Consider the following 18,295-nt stretch of genomic DNA (forward strand, 5'->3'; position numbering starts at 1 on the left):
TCTTGACCCGACGTAAATGACGTTTTTTTCAACTGCACATGTGCCGTCCGTGGGGGTATCCCAGTGCGCATGCTCGAAATTAAACCGGAACAAGCCAATGCTTACGACGGTGAGGTCATTCTACGCAAAGCCCAATTCACGAACGACTTACGCAAACAACGTAACATTTTCAAAATTCGACGCGGGAACGACAGCCATATTTAACATAGGATACACCTCATATAGCAGGGGTAACTATACGCCAAAAAAAGCCTTATAGAAACAACGTAAAAAAATGCGCCGGCCGGACGTACGTTTGTGGAGCGCCGTATCTAGCTAATTTGCATACTCAACGTGGAATTCGACGGAAACGCCACCTAGCGGCCAGCTTAAATATGCACCTACGATCCGACGGCGTACTAAGACGTACGCCTCTCAGGTCGAGCCCAGATTCAGTCGTATCTTGTTTTGTGGATACAAAACACAGATACGACGGGGCATTTTAAAAATTATGCGGCGTATCCATAGATACGCCGGCGTAATTCGTTTGTGGATCTGGCCCTTTCTGTCTATTTTTAGTGTGTGCAAAACCATATGTAATGGGATAGTTTTTTTTTTTTTAATTTATGATTGTGCGAAGGTTTATATGTGTCTGTAAGGCTCATAATCAAAGCATATTTTATTAGTACAAGGAAGTCCGTTTTAGTTTTTTTACGCTGTAGTGACACTTATTCTCAAGTTCTAAAGTTGGGAGTTATACCTTACCTTAGCTCTGTTTCTTTATCTCTGTAATTATTTGTTTCCTTTATTTTATTGCTATATTATTAGGAGGAAGAATTGGCTGTGTGGTGAGCAATTGATGAGGACCCCCTTGGCAGAAAATGTTTAAAAATGTTTTGATGGAGCTGCAGGGGTGGTCTCAGGATAATTGCATGGGCAGTGGCAGCTGGTGGTACATTTCTGGGGGGGGGGGGAGGGGGCACACAATGGACCAACAGTCATCCCCACCCTGTCTCCACCCTATGCGTCGGTTGGTCAATTGGGTCTGCACACAACCACCACCACAACCATCGGGCAGCGGCTTCATCCCCTGCATCTCCTCCTCTCTCCTCATTGTGGTCCAATAGTATCGCTTGTCATTTTGGCAAATCAGGACCCGCTTTCTGATTGATGGAGAGGACATTCAGTGTGACAATAGCAAATATTCATTCGCTCTTTGTCACACAACTGGGTGGGCTCGAAGTACAGAGCTCTGCCCCCCGAGCCCACCCTTGTTTTAAGCCTATTAGAGCCTCTGGCTCTAATCATGTGCTTAAACCACCCCCCCTCATTTAAATCCATGCATCCGGGACCTCAATGTAGATTTGCATGGATGGAAGGGGTGTGGCACATGTGTGCCCCAAATGGACGGGTATATATTTCATAGAGAATGCCAGAAAGTGAGACCTTACTACAGCAAAACCTTAGCGAGGGTCCACTGATGTAGATAAATGTTTATTATTATTATTATACAGAAATTATATAGTGCCAACAGTTTGCATGGCACTTTACAGTATAAAAGGAGACAATGCAGAAACAAAACAATTCAATCCAGAAGTGTTAGGAAGGGGCTGTTGGAACAAAAGGTAGTAACTGTAAGTGATGAACAGATGGGAGAAATAGAAGAATTTACTTATTAGCTGAAGGCAGGATAGGCTTCCCTGAAGAGATGAGTTTTCATTCCTGCTGGGAACTACCTGATTGGATACACATTGAATGCCAGGCAGTGGTGCCATAAAGAAATGAGACCCTCTGTATTGTCCCCTACACTTTCTCACTCATTTGCTCTCTGGGACAGTCTAAGGCCCCATACACACGATAGAATCCATTCGCTGAAAAATCCCAGCAAATGGGTTTCAGCGGATAGATCCTATGGTGTGTACACTCCAGCGGATCTGTTTCCGCGTATTTTTCTTCCCTGGGATGGATTCCAGCAGATCGAATATTTGCTGACATGCCAAACAAATCTATCTGCTGGAATCCATCCCAACGGATGGATCCGCTGGTCTGTATAGACTCACCGGATCCATCCGTCCGAAGGGATCCCCCGCATGCGTCGTAATAGTACGACGCATGCGTGGAATTCCTTATATGACAGCGTCGTGCACGTCGCCGCGTCATAATCGCGGCGACGGCGCGACACGTCATCGCCAGAGGATTTCGGCACGGATTTCAATGCGATGGTGAGTACACTCCATCGCATTGGAAATCCGCTGAAATCCTCGGGAGGATTTATCCGCGGAAACGGTCCGCTGGACCGTATCCGCGGATAAATCCTCCCGTGTGTATGGGGCCTAAGGGAACGAGCAGCTAACATCGCCCATTACTCCCCTAAAACACTTATTCCAAAACCCGGCATTCCCTCCAGGGCTAAACACAAAGGCTTTTCAGATGGTGGCTCGATAAGGGACTATATAGAATAGGTCACTTCCTCAGACCCACACCCTAAAACATATTACATTTATGACCTTGACATGCCACCATCGGAACTCTTTTGTTACACCCAGATCTCCAACTTCCTCCACCAATTTGGAAAGCACATCCTGATAGTCCCCGAATCACATCTTTTGAACAATGGTGTGGCCAGGCCGATGAGCAGAAGGGGGGAATCACAGTAATCTAGAGGGCACTATCCTCCATTCGCTCCAAAACTTCCTTTATGCTGGCATTGGAGGAAGATCTTTCCCAACAATGGAAATTGGAGACTTGGAATAGAAACTTTTTTCAGTCATACACAGGTATTCTCAATTCTAGCCTTGCAGAAGCTAGCTTAAAAGTAATCTCCCGATGGTATTTAGTCCTCACAAGACTGGCCAAGCTATACCCGGCAACATCCCCCTGTGTTTTCGGGATGTAACCTTAGAGGAGATATGTTACATGTGTGGTGGGGATGCCCCAGAATACAGAGTTTCTGGAACAAAGTTTTCTCCTGGATACGCAAGATTACCAACGCCCCTATTCCAACTTCTCCCCTCATTGCCCTTCTTAACTTTCCGGTGAGGACAGTGTCCAGGAGTACACAACGCCTGATTTTCTTTATCCTTTTAGGAGCCAATTTAACTTAAGCCAAAGCTTGGAAAAAGTCAGCAAAGACTACTAGCAAAGAGAAAGATTTCCTGGATTATGACGCAAGAGAAAATAGCAAGTGTACTCCTAGGCCGCACTGAGAAGTTCGAACAGGTTTGGGAGCCCTGGGCCACCTTCGTTAAAGTCTTGTTACACCCAGTCTCCACTCCGTTCACTCTCTCTGCTGCTCTTCCCTAGTCGGTCTCTTCCTCTATCACCTCCAATATTTTCTCTATTTTCTTCTCCTCCTTTCCTCTTCTTTCTATATCTTCTCTTTGAGGGTTGTGGTCTCAGGCCCACATCCTCACTGACCCAGCCAATCCTGAGGTTGGGTCAACTAGCAATATTACCATGTTACTTCCCCATATGCTGTTTTGTTTATTGGTAATTTGACAGGTACCACGTCTCACCTATCCATTTAATTGGTGCTCTATGCCTTGACAGGTCCTCTGACCCCTTTTTTTTTTTGCCTTTTTTTTTTAAGATTTTGCTTGGTCTACCTTAAACCAGATTACACCTCAGAGCCTTGAACTAGGGGGGTAAGAGCTCTAGCCACAGCATGATCCCTTTTGGGATGGCGGGAATGATCTGCCAGACCCCCGAACCAGACTCTTTCTTCACAGTTTTAAAGGATGCATGGCTCTTAGTTTCTGTACCACAGGCTACATATTGATGATGGTATATATATGTTTCCTTCATTGCATATCATTGAATCATATTGTATTCTTTACCTGTTGGATTACTCCCTTTTATTTAGCCATGTTGGCTTTCACAGGACAAATGGTCCTACTCTTGTCTATGTAATGTGTATGCTTTCTTAAAACGAATAAAAAGTTATTGAAAGAGTTTTCAGGGATCGCCTAAAAGTAGACAGAGTAGATATCCGGACAGATTGGGGTAGAGAGTTCCAGAGGATGAGCATGGGAGGAGGAGGAACGGGGGCTAGAGCAGGAGGTCTTTTATTCAGTAAAAACTCACCATGCAGACGTTAGGCTTCGCCTGAGCTTTAATTGTTAGAACACCAGCAGTGATATACTATAAAAACACAATTAATAAAAAAAAGATTATGTAGTACAAACATCAATAGCTTGTTAAAACAAAGCATTTATTTTTCAATATGTAGGTAAAAAGAAACCGAAAAAAAACTCTTTCCTTACCACAGTGGAGCAACCAAATGCAAACTGAGTGTTGAGTCACAGGGCTGACCTATAATACCACTCATTCTCATAGTGCTTACCAACATGCTCTCTCATTCTCACAGTGCTGACCTATATGCTCTCTCATTCTCACAGTGCTGACCTATATGCTCTCTCATTCTCATAGTGCTTACCTATATGCTCTCTCATTCTCATAGTGCTTACCTATATGCTCTCTCATTCTCATAGTGCTTACCGACATGCTCTCTCATTCTCACAGTGCTGACCTATATGCTCTATCATTCACACAGTGCTGACCTATATGCTCTCTTATTCTCATAGTGCTGGCCCTTATGCTCTTTCATTCTCACAGTGCTGACCTATATGCTCCTCTCATTCTCACAGTGCTGACCTATATGCTCTCTCATTCTCATAGTGCTTACCTATATGCTCTCTCATTCTCATAGTGCTTACCTATATGCTCTCTCATTCTCATAGTGCTTACCGACATGCTCTCTCATTCTCATAGTGCTTACCTATATGCTCTCTCATTCTCACAGTGCTGATCTATATGCTCCTCTCATTCTCACAGTGCTGACCTATATGCTCTCTCATTCTCATAGTGCTTACCTATATGCTCTCTCATTCTCATAGTGCTTACCTATATGCTCTCTCATTCTCATAGTGCTTACCGACATGCTCTCTCATTCTCATAGTGCTTACCTATATGCTCTCTCATTCTCATAGTGCTTACCGACATGCTCTCTCATTCTCATAGTGCTTACCTATATGCTCTCTCATTCTCACAGTGCTGACCTATATGCTCTATCATTCACACAGTGCTGACCTATATGCTCTCTCATTCACACAGTGCTGACCTATATGCTCTCTTATTCTCATAGTGCTGGCCCTTATGCTCTTTCATTCTCACAGTGCTGACCTATATGCTCCTCTCATTCTCACAGTGCTGACCTATATGCTCTCTCATTCTCATAGTGCTTACCTATATGCTCTCTCATTCTCATAGTGCTTACCGACATGCTCTCTCATTCTCACAGTGCTGACCCTTATGCTCTTACTCAGTTTCAAAGTACTGACACATATGTTATCTAAATGTCACAAGTACTGATCCATATGTTCTCTCATTCTCCTCATACTGACCCATTAGTTCTCTCATTCTAACAGTACTGAGTCATACTGTACGTTCTCTTACTCCAAATACTGACCCATATGTTCTCTAAATTTCACAAGTACTGACCCATTCGTTCGCTCATTATCACAGTACTGACTCGTACTGTGTGTTCTCTCACTCCGATATACTGACCCATGTGTCCTTTTAATCTTAAAGTACTGACCCATAAGTTCTCTCAGCATCACAGTGATGATCCATCTGATTTCTCTCAATCTCGCAGTGCTGTTGCATGTGTTCTCTCTGTCTCACAGTCCTGACCCATAATATTATTATTATACAGGATTTTATATTGCGCCAACAGTTTTCGCATTACTTTACAACATGATGTTCTGTAAATCTCACAGCGCTGACCAATATGTTTGTAGGTTAAGGGTAGGGATGGGCCGAACTCCCCCCACCCCCTCCCAGTTCGGTTTGCACCAGAACACCTCGAACAGGCATAAAGTTCTAGCGAACATGCAAACCTTATTAAAGTCTTTGGGACACGAACATGAAAAATCAAAAGTCCTCAATTTAAAGGCTAATGCCGCGTACACATGACCGTTTTTCATGACAAGAAAAATGCCATTTTTTTAATTGGTCGTGAAAAACGGTTGTGTGTATGCTCCAGAGCATTTTTCTCGACGAGAAAAATGTCCGGAAAAATTTAGAGCGTGCTCTATTTTTTCTTGTCGTTTTTCACGTCGCATGCTCAGAAGCAAGTTATGAGACAGGGAAATTAGCAAAAGCAGCCCAAAGGGTGGTGCCATTCAAATGGAATTTCCCCTTTATAGTGCCGTTGTACGTCACCGCGCTTTGCTCAAGCATTTTTTTTTCACGAACGTGTGTATGCAAGGCAGGCTTGAGAGGAATCATGACAAATCACGTTTTTTTCATGACATGAATAACGGTCGTGTGTACGCGGCATTATATGCAAGTTATTGCCATAAAAAGTGTATGGGGACCCGGGTACTGCCCTAGGGGACATGTATCAATGCACAAATCTTTTTTTCAGGAGCAGTGATTTTAATGATGTTTAATGTGAAACAATTAAAAATGAAATATTCCTTTAAATATCATGCCTGGGGGGTCCCCTTAGTCTGCCTGTAAAGTGTCGCATATGTGCAATGTGTAGAGCATGCCGCAACAATAATGATCTTTATAAAGGAAAACATTTCATTTAAACTTGCTCGAGGCTGTAATGTATTGCCGACTCCCGGCAATATAGATAGGGAAAAAAAATGTCATAGGGTCCCCCCTCCTCCCAGTCCATACCAGGCCCTTAGGGTCTGGTATGGATTTTAAGGGGAACCCCATGCCAAAATGTAAAATCCATACCAGACCCTTATCTGAGCAAGCAGCCTGGCAGCTCAGGATAGAGGGGGGATGAGCGAGCGCCCCTCTCCCATGTTGATGGGGACAAGGGCCTCTTCCTGAAAACCCTGGGCTGTGGTAGTTAGGGTCTGCAAACAGGGGGGCATATTGGAACCTGATGTCATATGATGTCAGAAAGGGGCAGGGTCACTCGGTTACGTCACTGGGGGGTCCCGCCCTTGCCCATATAACAGCTGTCAAAGCCAAGAGACAGCAGTCGCCGGTAGGTCTTCCATGTATGCAGAGCCTTATTAATTTGTTCTATCTTTCTGGTCCATCGGGCGGCATGATTGAAGATGGATGGGCATCTTGGGACACTTTTTTTTCCTTTTTAATAAAGGAATTCTCAAATTGTCTTTGCGGTTTTTAATTTTTGACACTTTTTTTGGTGAATTGATAGGGGTACAATGTACCTGAGGCCCCTTCACATATGTCGGATGTGGAATCTGGGGGCCCCCTTAAAGGGGGCTTCTATATTCTGATAAGCCCCCCACCCGCAGACCCCAACAACCACCAGCCAGGGTTGTCGGGAAGAGGCCCTTGTTCCCATCAACATGAGGACAAGCAGCATGGTATGGTTTAGGAGGGAGGGGTGCTCGCTCATCCCCGCCCCTCCCTTTCCTGGCCTGCCAGGCTGCATGCTCGGATGAGGGTCTGGTATGGATTTTGGGGGGCCCACGCCATTTTTTTTAAATTGTGGTGTCTGGTGTGGAGTTCCGCTTAAAATCTATACCCGACCCAAAAGGCCTGGTGTGGATTTTGGTGGGACCCCACGTCATTTTTTTCTAAAGTCTGCCATAGGGTTTCCCATAACTACTATAATACACTGTATTATATACTCTGCACTGCACTATATACCCTGCATTGTATCATATATACTACACTGACTGCACTATATATTCTTCACTGTATTATATACTACAATGACTGCACTATATACTCTGCAATGTATTATATATACTACACTGACTGCACTATATGCTCTGAAATGTATTATATATACTACACTGACTGCATTATATACTATGAACTGTATTGTAGTATATATATATATATAATACAGTTCAGAGTATATAGTGCAGTCTGTGTAGTATATATAATACAGTTCAGAGTATATAGTGCAGTCAGTTCAGACTGCACTAATACTCCGAACTGTATCATATATACTATACTGACTGACTGCACACTATACTAATTACCTCCCCAATCTCCATTCATTCACTATATATGGCCGCCATGTAAGCAGCAGCCTTATATAGTGTGGGGCGTGCCCCTGAGCCCTGATTGGTTGAGAAGGCGTAGTGGTATAGTGACGACTGGTGGTATATTGTTTTGGGGAGGCGGAAAACAATGCACCCACAGCCCCCCCTGTCTGTGGCCACCCTCACCTACTGACACACCCCCCAGTTGGTCACTGGCCCACACTTACCCCATCTAGGTCATGGTGGGTCCAGGCAGCGACTTTTCCTGCATCTCATCCTTCCCTTCATCACGCCGTGCATTTCCTCCCTCCTCTCCTCTGTGTGCCGTGCGTTTCCTCCCTCCTCCTCCTAGGCGACCAATCTGATCGCCTCTCCTTTCAGCCATTTGAGTGACAGGTCTCAAGACCTACTTCTTCATTGGCCGGGAGGAGAATCAGGAAGACACAAGTGAATATTCATTTTGCTGTTGTCACACAAGTGGGTGTGCTCAGGGCAGAGTGCTCTGCACCCTGAGCCTACCCGTTTTTGAAGCCTATTAGAGCCTCAGGCTATAATCATGTTCTTAAAAAAACAGAATGACCCCATTGGAATCCATGCATCTGGCACCCCGCATGTAGATTAGGGGGCTGGACGCATTCACTCTGCATTATAGGTCGCCACTGTGTAATATTGTATATTGTTAGTCATTCCAGATACAACAACAGAGTCTCTTTAACAATAATAACCGATTTGGACAGCAGCCCTCCTCATTACCATGTGGAGCCCTAAGAGGAATAAATATTTCTCTTGTCCTCAGTAGACGCAACAGCGCACTCATGTAGAGAGGTCAACCTGCACCTGCCTACATGTTCTCTCAGCCTCACAGTGCTGACTCCTATGTGCTCTGCAAGATTTGGTGATGTCACTACTGTGCTTCTCCCTGTTCTCCTTACTGGAGGCGCTGACATGAGAAAGCAAAGCCCTGCCTTTACCAAGATGGCTGCCTCCAACACAGAAACACAGTGCAGAGCAAGGCATGGTAAGTCAGTAATTGGAAAAGATTGGTTGCAGGGAAAGCACAGGCAATACTGCTGACTAGTTTTTTTTTTGTTTGTTTTTTTGCCCTCTGCATACATTTTTACTCAGTACAATTAAGCTAAAAAAATATTCTGAATTTTTTAATCACAGATTATCATTGCTATTCAAAGCACCACTAGAACAATAGCATTTTAACTCACAAGCACTGGTCCCCAGAAATCAATTCCGCTGGTCAAGGAAATAGCAATTGTTGTAAATATTGATGCAATACCCAGAACAATCTGTAGGCTGGAAGTAGCAATCAACACAATCTAAAGGATAAAAAAGAAAGATTATAATGATGATTACGATTATATTATTGAAATAAAAACATATTAAAAGATATGTAAACACTAACAATGACCCTATTTGCTCTCTATTGGTTTGTTAAGCATACTATCAAAAGTGTTTGTTGTTTTGTTTCTTTGCAATACTTGAACAGATATACCCAAACTACTGAACACCCACCCTCAATGTAATAGAAATGAGAAGAGGAGTGAAGGTTCTGTATTCCTAACACACTTCCTGTCCTCAGGGCCGTCTTAATAGCATCATGGGCCCCTGGGCAAAGTAATGCTCTGGGACCCCTACAGTGCAGGTAAACAGACATGAAGTAGATAGGAGGTAGACAAGCGGAGCTTCCCCTTTTCCCCAGATTATCCCCCCAGCACTCTGACCCCTCTACACCCTAGATATTTGCCCCAGCACTGTAACCATATACTATAAGATATCCCTTGTATTGTGACCCCTACTACATCCCTGATACCCCCTACACTGTGGCCTATCTACATCCCTGATACCTCTAGCACTATAGCCACCCAAGCATTGCTAACTCCTATATACCCCAGATCCCCCCTCAGCATTGTTTCCCCCATACACCCTTGATATCCCCCAGCACAATTATTCCATCCATGTAGTACCCTCTTTTCCAGTAGAGATAAAGTGCATGTAAATGTTTGGCTCTGTGCCCACCTCCAGCACTGCACTCACCTATACCAAACAAGCAGGCAGAGGAGGGAGCATCCCTCCGGGCATTTCAAGCTTTTTGGTGCAAACAGTGCTGGACAGCTGGTTCATCCACAATGCTACTTCAGCAGCTCCCACTCCAGCTCCTACACCGCAGCCTTCGAGTTCTGAGCATTCAGGATGCATGGGGCGGGGTCAGAGTATCACTGGCACTCTGGCCCTGCTCCTGTCTGCTGGCTGTGAAATAATAGGTATCGTTCTGCACCACGCGGCGCACCGCTGCCAGCCTGCCTCTCCTGTGTATCCATCACTCTCAGTGCCATCATGGGGCCCCCAAATTTTGGGGCAGCGTGGGCTCAAGCTTAGCTGTTTTGGGGAAAGAGCAGGGGCCCCCCATGCAGCTGGGGCCCCTGGGCAGTGCCCAGGTGTGTCTCCTCATTAAGACAGCCTTGCCTGTCCTAGGGTGACAACACTTCTTCACCATGGAGAGAGTGAACGTTGTCACCCTATAAAAGGAAATGTGTTAGGGCTTGTTTATACTAGTGTTGTTTCCTGATCTTGAGATTGGCCGGGAAGTCCTTTTGGCCTCGGATATGATGACCCTTGAGGCTACCCTTGAGGCTACCCCTGAGGCTACCCCAGAGCCTACCCCAGAGGCTGGCAGCAGTCAGGCCACCATCAGGGGTAGCCCCTCTCACTCCTCCCCCAACAGGCCGCAACCCACAAGGGTCACTCTCCCCCCTCCTCCCAGGCCACAAGCCTCAGGGGTAGGCAGGATGGCGACCCAGGAGACCAGGGGGGTGGCCGAGCGTCTGCCGGCCAGTCTGCAGAAGGACAATGCCCGGCAGACCCGCCATCTGGGTCAGATAAAAGAGACTCTGACCCAGATGGAGCACAGCCTGGGTGTAATGAAGGAGTCACTCAGTGATGTGGCCACAAACTCATTGGCGGTCATCACATGTTTGTGTGAGTTGCAGACCGCCACAACAGGTGTGGCCCAGGAGGTGACTGCCCTGACCCAGTGTTATGACCCTGTGAGAATATTCTGGGTTTAGTAAATATGGTTTTGGATCTCAACTGCGGAGGCTTCTCAGGGTTCAACCACCGGTTCACTCTCAATGAACAATAAGAGCTTGGGGTTTACTCATCACAACCTCCAGTGAGAAACAGAACTTATAAGTATGATAGCTTATTACCTCATTAGCTTAATTAGACAGCAAGCTATGAAACAGTCCCTTGTTATAGCTACTGGCAGCTCAGTAATAAACAGACAGGTTGGCTGCGGTAGAATGCAAATGGTTCTACTAATGATTCAGTGGTCTTGCTGTGGTGTGTGCAGGAAATAGACTTGAGCTGAGATAATTAACCCAGTGGTATAGCAGATACAGAGAATAAGAACACTGTCCCTTTAACAGCAGAGATGATATACATTGTAGTAACAACTATTTGTCATTAGGGTACTTGCGGTTAGCTTGTAGCTTCAAGTGGAGGTTTCCAACAGAAAGGTTGCTGACATCCAGATAGCAGGGTTCAGGGAAGAGGTGCTTTGGAAGACTGGCAAAGAGACGTTGGAGCTGTGGTCTTGGTGAGGGTGCTGTGGAGCTGGTTCTGGGATGCTGGGTTGGAGTCAGGGCTGCTGGGCAGACTTGGTCCGAGAAGGAGAGGCTACAGAGGGGTCCCAATACACCGGTGGCGGCAGACGTCCAACTACAATATCTGAACACCCTGCGGCCGAACCTGGGGGTTTAAATAGCCCGGGCTCGTGAGAGGAGCCGGGCACCGTACGCTAGAAAGCACTTCAGCGTTCCAGCGTGAACCGCAGACGTACGCACACCGGAAGTGACGCGGACGTCTTATTGAATAGAGCGCAGCTGTTAGGGAAAGATACAGCTGCGCTCGTACTCACTGAATTAACGCTGATAGCGTTACATACTCCCCTCCTCAAGGGGGCACCTCCGGTGCACCTAGTAAGAGATGGTCTATCAGGGTACCTGCGATGGAATTGTTTAATGAGTCGAGGAGCGTGAATGTCTGAAGAACATTCCCAGGAGTCATCAATGGGAGAATAGCCTTTCCAACATATCAAATATTGGAGGGAAGAACCTCTTTTCCTAGAATCGAGAATTTTCTCTACTTGATATTCGGTCTCACCAAGAACTTCAACTGGAGGAGGGGGTTGAGGATCTCTGTTAGGAAATGGATTAGGTTTGTATGGTTTGATAAGTGAGACGTGGAATGATGGATGAATCTTCCAATTTGAAGGTAGTAGTAGTTTGACAGCGTTAGTGTTTATGATCTGAGAGATTGGGAAAGGACCAGTGAATTGACGGCCAAGTTTCTTAGAAGGAATTTTAAGACGTAAATTCAGAGTGGATAGCCAGACTAAATCGCCAACGTTGTATGAGGGAGGTACTGTTCTATGTGAATCATAATATCTCTTTTGTCTTTGCTGCGCAGCCTCAAGGTTAGAACGGAGTATGTTCAGGGTTTTCTTTATGGTTGAAAGATATTGATCGATAGCGGGAACATTATTTGGGTGTAAGATAGAAGGCATACTGTTGGGATGGAATCCATAGTTGGCGTAAAATGGTGAGAACTGAGAGGAAGAGCTGGTGGCGTTGTTGTAAGCAAATTCAGCGTGGGGAAGTAGATGGAACCAGTCATCTTGAAGATGTGTACAATAACAACGTAAATACTGTTCGAGTGTCTGGTTGACACGTTCTGTTTGTCCATTTGTTTGAGGGTGGTAAGCGGTAGACATGCGGTGATCTATTTGTACGTTTTGACAAAGAGCTTTGCAGAATTTCGAGATAAACTGTGAACCACGATCTGAAATGATCTGGGAAGGCAAACCATGCAGCTTAAGAACATTGGAGATGAAAGCTTCTGCTGTCTCTTGAGAAGTTGGTAACTTTTTTAAAGGAACGAAGTGAGCCATCTTCGTTAGAACGTCGACTGAGACCATGATGGTATTAGCGCCGTGAGACCTAGGGAGATCAACTATGAAATCCATGGAAATGACGTCCCAGGGTCTATTAGGTACTGGGATGGAAGTTAGCAGTCCATAAGGAGGCTTCCGTGAATGTTTGTTGGTGGCACAGGTATGACAGGAACGGACATAGTCCTGAACTGTTTTTGTCAAATGGGGCCACCAATAGTCTCTCTTAACGAGATGTATGGTCTTACTGACTCCAGGATGACCTGCGAGAGGAGAATCATGGAGTTGTTTGAGCAGTATGAGTTGCAACTTCGGTGGGATGTAAGTCTTATTATTGAAGGTAAATATTCCATTAGATTGTTTTAGTAGTCCCTCAGGCAATTGAGAACCCTCTTTGGAAAGGGTTTGAATAAGCAACTCTTTAAAGGACGTAGTTGTACCAATGAATCGGTTGGATGAAATAATGGAGAGAGGGGGAATCTCCCTTGACTGATCTTCGTACATGCGTGACAAGGAGTCGGCTTTAATATTTTGTGTTCCTGGGAGGTAGGAAATGTTGAAGTCAAATCTATCAAAAAATAAGCTCCATCTAACTTGGCGAGCAGAAAGAGTCTTACATGCTTTTAGATGTTGTAAATTGCGATGGTCTGTGAGGATGGTAATAGGGTGTGAGGAACCCTCCAGTAGATGTCTCCAGTTGGCCAAGGCATCTTTTATTGCCAAGAGTTCCTTTTCCCCAATAGGATAGTTCTTTTGCGCTGGTGATAGTGTTCTGGAATAGAAGGCAACTGGATGCAATGGTTCTGATAATGTTGATTGTTGAGAGAGTACAGCACCCAAAGCAAAATGTGAGGCATCGACTTCCAGTGTGAAATGGTATAGTGGGTTAGGCAACTGAAGAATGGGAGTGGAAGTATAACTGACTTTGAGTGTATCAAAGGATCTCTGTGCTTCCTTGGACCAAGAGAAAGGTGTTTTTGAACTAGTTAAACTAGTTAATGGCTTTACAATCGTTGAAAAATTCTTGATGAATTTTCTATAGTAATTCGAAAATCCAAGGAATCGCTGGAGGGCCTTCCTAGTTTGGGGAATCGGCCAGGACAAGATGCAATCCACTTTGGAGCGATCCATCTGAATTCCATTAGGGGTGATCTGGTAACCGAGAAAGGAGATACTAGTTTGACTGAAAACACACTTCTCAAGTTTAGCATATAAGGAGTGTGTTCTGAGTCTAGCCAGAACCCAACGCACGTGTTTATTGTGTTCCTCCGGAGTGTCCGAATAAATTAAAATGTCATCCAGGTAAACTACAACACAAATGTCTAGCAGGTCGTGGAAAATATCATTAATGAACCTCTGAAAGGTTGCTGGAGCATTACATAGCCCGAAGGGCATAACCACACTCTCGAAAAGACCATATCGCGTCTTGAAGGCAGTCTTCCATTCATCACCCGAACGGATTCTTATCAAGTTGTAGGCCCCCCTGAGATCTAGTTTTGTGTAGATCTTGGAGGTCTGGAGATGTTCAATGAGTTCTGGAATAAGTGGTAACGGATACCTATTCTTTATAGTGATATTGTTGAGAGAGCGATAGTCAATTACTGGCCGAAGCGAACCATCTTTTTTTTTAATAAAGAACAATGCTGCACTTGCTGGAGAAGTGGAGGGCCTAATAAATCCTTTCTTGAGATTCTCATCCAGGTATTCTTTCAAATGTACCAGCTCTGGTTGTGATAAGGGGTAAATCCGAGCGGTAGGGATAGGCCTGTCAGAAATAAGGTCTATAGGACAGTCATAAATCCTATGTGGAGGAAGTATGTCTGCGTTGGTCTTGCTGAAGACATCAGCAAATTCATGTAAATAATCTGGCAGATTAGCCGGGTGAACTTCTGAAAAGGAGATCATGCAAGAAGGGTAACAGAATTCTTTACAGTAGGTAGACTGTAGGGAAAGAGAGTTTGTGGACCATAAGAAAGTAGGTTGATGAAGAAGTAACCATGGAAGACCTAAAACTATAGGAAATACAGGAGATGAAATAATATCAAAAATTAGGGTCTCCGTATGACCACTTGCACAAGTAACCCCAAGAGGAGATGTTTGAGTCGAGACTGGACCGGAAGAAGAACTAGAACCGTCAATAAAGGTGAGTGACACAGGAGTATGCTTGAACACACGGGGAATTTTATTAGATTCTACAACACTTGAATCTATGAAGTTGCCGCAGGCTCCGCTGTCGACCATTGCTTCAATAGTAATCTCTTCTTGATCCCACTGCAGGGTAAGAGGAATAAAGACATAACGGTTAGATGTGGTTCCAACTGAATTTAACTTACTAATGTGGGAAAAATTACCTTCAGAGTTCCTCTTAAGAAGAGGAGAGGTGGAAACGATGTGGTCTGGAGCTGAGCAGTAGAGACAGAGATTGTTGGCTCTGCGGCGTTGTTTCTCTGCTGAAGTCAAGGGTCCTTTAATAGCTCCAAGTTCCATTGGAGAATCTTTGGGAGGTGATTTGGACCTCCTATAGGAAATGACTGGGTAGGTAGTGGCACGTTCAGCTTTTCTCTCACGAAGACACCGATCTATAGTCACTGAGAGGTGCATAAGATCTTCCAGGGAATTAGGGAGTTCCACACTGGCCAGCTCATCCTTCATGGCCTCCGACAGACCCAACCGGAACTGGTTTCTAAGAGCAATATCGGACCATTGAGTCTCTCTGCTCCAGCATTTGAATTCAGAAATGAAGTCTTCCACAGGCCTCTTCCCCTGTTTAAGATTCCTAATTGAATTCTCAGCTGTTAGCTGTTTGTTGGGGTCTTCATATAACAAAGACATCTCATCAAGAAAAGTGTCAAAAGCTCCTAGGAGATCTCCATGTTCCTCCACATAGGTATCGGCCCATACTCTGGGTTCACCCCTGAGATAAGTAATTAACGTGAGGATTTTAATCCTATCAGAATAATAGGTACGTGGACACAGTTCAAACATCAAGCGGCATGAACTAATAAATTGTCTGTAATTTTTTCTTTCACCAGAGAAAGGTTCTGGAGCACAGACCTTAGGTTCGGGTCTATCTCTGGCTTGTACAAAATTTTGATTACATAAAGCATCATTCTCCATACGCAACTCATTCATATTAGCTGTAAGATTATCCACCCTTTGGGAAAGTGCAACTACATGATTTGCGAGCTCCGCTGGATCCATTCTTTCTTTTAGGTTCAGATATTATGTTATGACCCTGTGAGAATATTCTGGGTTTAGTAAATATGGTTTTGGATCTCATCTGCGGAGGCTTCTCAGGGTTCAACCACCGGTTCACTCTCAATGAACAATAAGAGTTTGGGGTTTACTCATCACAACCTCCAGTGAGAAACAGAACTTATAAGTATGATAGCTTATTACCTCATAAGCTTAATTAGACAGCAAGCTATGAAACAGTCCCTTGTTATAGCTACTGGCAGCTCAGTAATAAACAGACAGGTTGGCTGCGGTAGAATGCAAATGGTTCTACTAATGATTCAGTGGTCTTGCTGTGGTGTGTGCAGGAAATAGACTTGAGCTGAGATAATTAACCCAGTGGTATAGCAGATACAGAGAATAAGAACACTGTCCCTTTAACAGCAGAGATGATATACACTGTAGTAACAACTATTTGTCATTAGGGTACTTGCGGTTAGCTTGTAGCTTCAAGTGGAGGTTTCCAACAGAAAGGTTGCTGACATCCAGATAGCAGGGTTCAGGGAAGAGGTGCTTTGGAAGACTGGCAAAGAGACGCTGGAGCTGTGGTCTCGGTGAGGGTGCTGTGGAGCTGGTTCTGGGATGCTGGTTTGGAGTCAGGGCTGCTGGGCAGACTTGGTCCGAGAAGGAGAGGCTACAGAGGGGTCCCAATACACAGGTGGCGGCAGGCGTCCAACTACAATATCTGAACACCCTGCCGCCGAACCTGGGGGTTTAAATAGCCCGGGCTCGTGAGAGGAGCCGGGCGCCGTACGCTGGAACGCACTTCCGCGTTCCAGCGTGAACCGCAGACGTCCACGCACCGGAAGTGACGCGGACGTCTTATTGAATAGAGCGCAGCTGTTAGGGAAAGATACAGCTGCGCTCGTACTCACTGAATTAACGCTGATAGCGTTACACCCAGGCTGTGCAGGACAATACCCGGGCTGTCCAGGACAATACCAGGGCTGGCCAGGCCAATGCGGCTGCCCTCACAAACTGTCTGACAAGCATAGCAGTGGCCTTGGAGGGCAGGCCAGCAGGAGGACAGTCACCAGGGGAGGCTCCTCCTTTCCTGCTCACACCCCCCCACAAAGATACTCCCTCCCCTGCTAACACCCCCCCATGAATATCCTCCGGTTGGCCGTGCCCGTGGCCATGCCCGTGGGCAGCGCAGGCGGAGCAATCGTACTTTTTATTTTTTATTTTTATGATTTTTTTTTATATTTTTATGATTTTGTTTATTATACTGTACTTATGATTTGGTTTATGTGTGTGAATGATGTGTGAATGTGGGGGGGTGGCATTCCTGATTAAATAAGGGTGTCACCCTTAGTTTTGGTGGAGAAGGGATCCCCAGGACCAGGGAGAAGTGATCCCAGGTCCCTGAATGGTGTATGAATGCACAGTAACAGAATTGAAGCCGTGGCGGGGCGTTACTGCTCCCAAGTACCAATGGGGGGGGTACTTGGATCTAATCCAATTAGATGTGCATGTGATATGTCTGTGCTAAGGACCACAGTGGGTGTGCATTCATGCATTCTCATTGTGACATAATTAATGTGTGTGTTTACTATGCAAAGATGCATTCTGCGAGGCGTCTCCTGACTGCTGTTCCCTCAGAAGAGGGGGTACCCTCGGTCACTGAAGTCACTAGTCTAGCTATGCGAATGGATGCCCCTGGCATGTTGGCATACAGATTGTAGTCCAGCAAGTGTGTGTGCTCAGCTCTTCCTTAATGGTGTTGCTTTAGCTGACCTTTACACGGCATGTGTAAAATTAGGGCACCTTTTATAAAGTGTAAATTTACACATTTGAAACTAACAGAAGCGCACAGGGCGTAATCTACGGCGCACACACTTAATTTTGTGGATCGCCCTATCTCCCTCATTTGCATCTTTGCCTATCAAAACAGCGGCGTGTCTAGCGTAATTTGCTCACGAAAAACCGCCGGTGTAATTATTTTAGGTAGAACGGAAAAACATGATTTTAAGGCGTATCTCGTTTTGAGGATCTGGCGCAAAGATACGCGCCGTGTAAATTTTAATTACGCCGCGTATCTCGAGTTAAGTCGGCGCATCTGCTTTGTGGATTAGGCCCATAGTTCCTTCTGATTGGAAGGAAGTTGAAACATTTCAGTGCATGATAACTAGCA

General features: G+C 45.2%; 1 protein-coding gene across 1 annotated transcript in view; it reads right to left on the reverse strand.

The window, feature by feature from the left end:
- Positions 1–18,295, reverse strand: part of LOC120909298 (membrane-spanning 4-domains subfamily A member 4A-like) — a 54,984-nt gene that overhangs the window by 22,307 nt on the left and 14,382 nt on the right. Inside the window, exons 3-4 of the mRNA XM_040321045.1 lie at positions 9,185–9,295; positions 4,063–4,119 (exon numbers count right to left, since the gene is read on the reverse strand). Coding sequence (XP_040176979.1) covers positions 4,063–4,119; positions 9,185–9,295 — 168 coding nt within the window. The remainder of the gene's footprint in view (positions 1–4,062; positions 4,120–9,184; positions 9,296–18,295) is intronic.

The sequence above is a fragment of the Rana temporaria genome, chromosome 8, assembly GCF_905171775.1.
Source record: "Rana temporaria chromosome 8, aRanTem1.1, whole genome shotgun sequence".
NCBI lineage: Eukaryota > Metazoa > Chordata > Amphibia > Anura > Ranidae > Rana > Rana temporaria.